The sequence below is a fragment of the Nematolebias whitei genome, chromosome 19 (assembly GCF_014905685.2).
Source record: "Nematolebias whitei isolate Nwh7 chromosome 19, NemWhi1, whole genome shotgun sequence".
Lineage (NCBI taxonomy): Eukaryota > Metazoa > Chordata > Actinopteri > Cyprinodontiformes > Rivulidae > Nematolebias > Nematolebias whitei.
In genome coordinates, this window is record NC_056516.1 from 20,149,646 (window position 1) to 20,155,882 (window position 6,237).

Sequence of the window (6,237 nt, forward strand, 5' to 3'; positions counted from 1 at the left end):
GTATGTATATATATATATGTATATATATGTATATGTATGTATATATACATGTGTATGTATATATATATATGTGTATGTATATATATATATATATATGTATATATATATATATGTGTATGTATATATATATGTATATATATGTATATGTATGTATATATATATATATATGACAGTGAAAACATGTACACAGCATAATGAAGAAAGTAACACATCTTTGTATTTCAAAAAAGCTAAGGGTTTTAATGGTAATAATATGGTAACTTAACACCTTGAAGGACCAGTTTGAGATTCATGTGTATGTTCTCAACATTTTCGTGGGACAAACAATTAATCCTAATTAAAGGCAAAGAGATTGCTTACAATGTTGTTTTGTGACTAAAACAGCTTCCTTTAAGTTGTATGGCTTTTTTTGCAATGCATTTACATATACATGTTTCCATTACTGATGTGTTTTCTATTATTCAGTATCAGTCAAGAGTTCCAGTGTTGTGTCTTGTTTTAGAACCAAATCAAGGAATGTTCTGCTGAACACACTCTGCGTGAACTCTTTCAAACGAGTTTGAAAGAGATTTTGTAACTACCTCTTTCGTAACAGATGGGGGAAAAAAATAATGTACATAAACCCACAATGCGAGTGACAATTTCTGTTTCTATTTTATGCAAGACTGAATTAGTTCTCGATCCTAACTTGCAGTGATAGTTTTTGCTCACTTTGATTGTCTTGTCTCCTGCTTTCACCATTTCACTCACATTTCCTTTTCTTTTTGTCCAAATCTGTCACATTACTTGGTTTCCACCGTGTCTTCTCACTGCCATCTAATCATCCCTCTGATTCACATTGTCCTCCTCCATCTCTCTTGTGTTTTCCCAGTGGAGGGTCAGTGGTCGGAGTGGGGGGACTGGTCGAGGTGCAGCGTGACTTGTAACACGGGGACGCAGCTGAGGCAGAGACGCTGCAGTGCGTCGGTGCACGGCTGGGCCGAGTGTAAAGGGCCCCATCAGGAGAGCAGAGACTGCACTAACCCGTCATGCAGTGGTAAATGAGTGTTCGGCATTTACACTCACATGCCAGCTTATTTCCAAACAGCATTATGAAAACAAATATCACGCATTATCTTAAGGCATGCCTACACTCGTCTATGATTCACGCGTGAGTAATTTTGTGAGCGGAGACCTAATTTGGCAAGTCTCTTTTCAGCTAAGGCCTCAGAGGACAAAAAGAAACTTGGGTTTTTAATGAGTCTGGGGCCCACATTGAGCTTAATTTTAGGCTTTGGGCTTAGTTTTTAAATCAACTTAAAAAAAAAAGTAATTTAAAAAAGAAATATATTGTGTCAAAATGAGTATTCATCACCATCTGCTCTCATTTCTTTCCCTAATTTCTCATGAAACACTAATTTATTTCTCATACATCAATTCTGACCCTCTTTCCCGCTGACGCTCTGCTCATGCAACCAGGTGGAGGGAACTGGGGCAGCTGGAACCACTGGAGTCTCTGCAGCAAGACATGTGACTCTGGGCTGCAGCGACGCTTCAGGACGTGTGAGGGCATCGGGACGCCCTGTGAGGGATTGGAAGAGGAGGTTCGGCCCTGTAATGAGAAAAAGTGTCCCGGTCAGTGACTTCAGTGGACTTTACTATTGCAATGTGTGTGTGGGAGAGAGAGAGAGAGAGAGAGACCCGTTAAAGATGAGAATTATGGTATTGCTTATGTTTATTTAGTTCACACGTTCAGTTTCACTTATTTTCCATACTGCTAGTGTATATATCGCATAATGTGTTTCTGTAAAACAAGTGTGTCTTGTTTGTACATGCACAGCGTTTGTCAGGCAGAATACACGGTGATTCCCAGCGGTTTGCACCTCGGCCGACGACATCCATCGCAATTTCCACCACACTCATCTTTTCATCTTCCGGTCTCTCTATTCATTGATTTAACATGTCCTTAGCTTGTGGCGCTGCCTTTTTACTCCTGAGTTACTCCATTTCCCTTTTTAACACTGTTTTAATGCACTTACCTTCCCCGCCATGGCTACTTTTAGATCAGTGTTCCTCCCTGCTTCTGGACAAGATGCTCAACGGTCCGCTCGCTCCGTGCGTTTTGTCAGCGTCATGGCTGGAGTTGTGAGAAGATGCAAGTGTATTTTTGGTGGACGCCCGAGTGCCACATGTTGTTTGCTTTGAGATTTGAGGGGGGCTACAAACGATGAACTTCTGAGCGGCGCTTCCACTGTGACCTCTTTGTTTTAAGGAGCTCTCAAGTCTCTTTTACACAAGACGGGGATCTTGTTTGTTGGCATTGCAGGCGAACATAATATCATCTTTTCACTCCTCTCTGTCTTTGCTCATTGCTTTCTGTCCCTCTTCATCTCTCGGCATTTGCCTCTGCCAGCTCCCCTCCTCCTCCGCCTCCACTCCACCCCTTTGGAATATCTTCAGAGTGCTCTCCTCTTTTTTTTTTTTTGTTTTTTTTTCATCAGGGTTATGAAGCAGAGTGAGGGGGAAACAAGATGAATACAAAAAAAGAGGAATGAGATGAAGAGGGAATGAGATACTGCACTGAGGCAATGTCACTGACAGAGAGCACTGAGGAATGTACAAGGGGATACGATTGGGAGTTGCTGCAGGAGAGCACAGATTTGAATCTTGTTTTTTTGGGAGGGACTTTTTTATCGCCCACGCATCCTTTTATTTATTTATTTTTACGATTTTTTTCTCAGCCAGAGTGTGTGCATCACTTTATTGTGGTTTTCAGTTCTCTGTTTGCCTACTATTCTGTGCTACAATCTACGTTTAATGTCTTTTCTTTTTTACCCTCAGCTCTTCATGAGATATGCAAAGATGAGCAGCTCCTCTCCATGTCGTGGAAGAGAGCCTCAGCTGGTGAAATTGTCTACAACAAGTGTCCAACAAATACTACTGGTCAGTGGCATCAAGCACATCATTTTATTAGCTAATTAGTATAATGTAATTGCCTATGTGCATGTGTGTTTGTCTGATGGCAACATATCTCTTCAATTCTCAAAGTTTGACTGGTGAGTTTCTAAGGTCAACCCGAATCAAGATGGTCATCACAGCTAATTAAACTTAATTAAACAAACACACATAGAAATGTTATAACTTAGCTTTTTTTATTCAAATAATTAGCTAAAATGTGAGTGGTAGAAGTCAGACTGCTGACAGATTACGCATGAACCTTGTTTAAAACATTGACATGTCAGGCGCAGAGCAATTTATATTTATTCAATAAATGCTCATTTTATTTTTCATATTTAATCGGACGTTGTTAATGTTTGTATTAGACGTACAATACGCAGTGAAAGTCAGTCATCAAGGCAAAGGTTTGACAGGAAGTCGGCAATATGTAAAAAAAATAATAATAACAAATATATACATATATACACATATATACACATATATATATACATGTGTATATATATATATATATATATATATATATATATATATATATATATATATATATATGTTTTATCAGGAAAGAAAATAAAACTGCAATCTGCATTACTAAAGCAAAATATGTGTCATTATGATTATTATGACTAGTAAGGCATCAGGGGCGATTCTGCCCTGTAGGGGTGTTTAGCACCCAGTGTTGACAGTGACTCAGCTTGAACAACGCAGTGGCCATTGACACCAGAAGCATTTGTAAAGTAGGGAGGACACATTGGTGGAGGGTCTGGGGGTTCCTCCCCTGAAATTTTTGAATAAAGTAGATGCCATTTTCTGCATTCTGGTGTATTTCCATGGGTTATCATGTTTACCTACATAAATAATTACTTGATTCAATAACTAATTTAGACAGCATGACACAACAAGGAGTAGTGCTAAGCTAGTGGCGAGCAATACAGAAGCAGTAGCTAAAATGCTACAGACATAGCACTCCACTTTGCATCACATTCATTCATTCAACCTTTATTTATACAGGTTAGTCTCATGAGTCACACATATTCATTTTCAAGAGAGACTTGTATTGAAAAAAAAACACACACAGATGAGGTACACACAGCAATAAACAGTCATACAAAAGCATTTAAAGCATGGACATATGGACACATATAAAGCATGTGCATAACCTAATAAATGTTGTGTAGAAAGCTGGTTTAGTGTTAACTGATATAACAAACAAAGACTAAACTTTTGCAACCAGAAGCTGCAACATAGATATATCTAGATTTAAAACACAAAACAAAGCACAACTATAATAATTAACCTTTAATTTAACCACTATGTAGCCTAATTATGAGAAATAAATTGGAGGTCTTACTACCTTCACACAAACAAAAGTGTGGTACTTCCTGTTTATCACTTGTTAGAAAGCCCACAATGTTTATGTGTTGTTGACTTGTTTACTGAGCTAAGATTTGTTTAGTTATAGCTTGTTTCTTTTTTGGGCTCATAATTTTTATGCTCTTAAATGCATCATAGCTGTTCCAACGCTTGTGAACACACCGCTCTGTGTAAAAAAATGTTGTGCTGCATGAACTAGATTTTTTTTTCCTCTTGACGTAAACAGAACTTTGCGTTTGAGCGTTTACCTACACTTTCTTAGTTTACAGCTGTGTGCATTGCCAGAAGAAACACAGCAAATAAATGAACCCTATACTGGATATCTGTATATGTGTACTTTAATGGGAGTGCAACTTTAATTTTACATTTTTTCCTGGAGAACACCAAGACTCTCCTAGGAGAGGTTTGGTGTTCTCCAGGAAATTAACTGGTTTAGAGCAGCAAAATATGAATGTGTACTCCCATTCGCTCTGACCGCTTAGTTTAGAATTGGTTGTCAATAGTAGCAACCCATGTTAACCTTAGCCCCTTTTGCCTAGGTGTTAGCTCATCTAACCAGTCACATCTTAATATAATTTTTCTCCTAACTTAGCCTATTGAAATATAATGTTTATTTGCTGCAGGTAAGACATGGTTATATAATATTTCCAGAAACTCTCACTTTAATAAAACCTGACCAATTGTTTCTATACAATTCTCCTACAATACAATCTTAGGGCTTATTCTTTGATACAATAATGAAGAAACTTGAATTCAAAATCTTTCTCCTAACCTACAAAGCTCTCAACAACCTAGTTCCATCTTATATTACAGATCGTATTGTTCCATATTTTCTTAACAGATCACTTTGCTCTCAAACTGCAGGCTTACTTACGGTTCCTACAGTCTCCAAAAGAACAATGGAAGGAGGATCTTTCAGTTATCAGGTTCCTTTCTTGAAAACCAAATTCCAGATTTTGTCTGTGAAGCTGACACATTTTCCATTTTTAAGACTGAACTTAAGACTTTCCTTTTTGATCAATCCTATAATTAAGGTTGGTTTATTATTTTGCCATAGGCTTAGACTACTAGAGGACAAATTGACCTAATTCCTTAAATACATGGTTAAAATTGAATAGTTTTCATTTGATATTATTTCAATCTTAACGTGATTCTTGACCTGCCATTGTGTATCTGTTCCTATCAAACCCAGCCGGTCAAAGCAGATGCCACCTTGTCCAGAGCCTGGTCCTGCTAAAGGTTTCTTCCTCATGAGGGAGTTTTCCACTGTCACCTTCATGCTTGCTCAAGATGAGAGTTCTGTGATGGAGTTAAATTCAAAGCAATCTGCTCCTCAGATAAATAGTGCAATTTATATATTTATATGCATTTAGTCCTCTGTCCTTAATTAATAGAGTAGAAATGTGCTTTTGGCATGCTATAAAAGTTATTTCTGTAAATCCTATCACTGCACTTTTGATGCAAACTGCAGAGTTGATCAAAGTGTGAGATGTTGGGACACTTTCTATTAACTTCTTAAATCAATCCATGAATAGATGTGGTCCAGAAGACCAAATACTGCATCAGCATGAACTGCTGCATGCTCTGTCAATGTCAAAGCATGCCCTAATGAATCTGATGTCCTGCCAGTAAATATTATAGCTTCAAAAGTTATATTTGAACTTCAATCAAACTTTTACATCCATTCCACTTGGAAACTTCACTATTTATTGCTGTATAACACAATAAGTGATAAAAAAAAAAGTAGTGACTGGGATTTAGCCAGTTTCTAATCATTTATCTGCCAAGTTGAAACAGAAGAACTGCTGCATATGCAAAAGGTTTGTAGGCTCAATCATCCAGCTAGATAACAAAAAAGGTTGAAACTAGTCCAGATGAAATTATTATTATTATTATTATTATTATTATTATTATTATTATTATTATTAT

At 37.3% G+C, this 6,237-nt stretch overlaps 1 protein-coding gene across 1 annotated transcript in view; it reads left to right on the top strand.

Annotated features, from left to right (window-relative positions):
* The window catches only part of LOC119426096 (adhesion G protein-coupled receptor B2), a 121,935-nt gene extending 116,373 nt beyond the window's left edge, over positions 1 to 5,562 (top strand). Inside the window, exons 4-7 of the mRNA XM_037693654.1 lie at positions 872 to 1,036; positions 1,459 to 1,614; positions 2,821 to 2,922; positions 5,501 to 5,562. Of these exons, the coding sequence (XP_037549582.1) occupies positions 872 to 1,036; positions 1,459 to 1,614; positions 2,821 to 2,922; positions 5,501 to 5,562 (485 nt within the window). The remainder of the gene's footprint in view (positions 1 to 871; positions 1,037 to 1,458; positions 1,615 to 2,820; positions 2,923 to 5,500) is intronic.
* Positions 5,563 to 6,237: the final 675 nt, after the last annotated feature.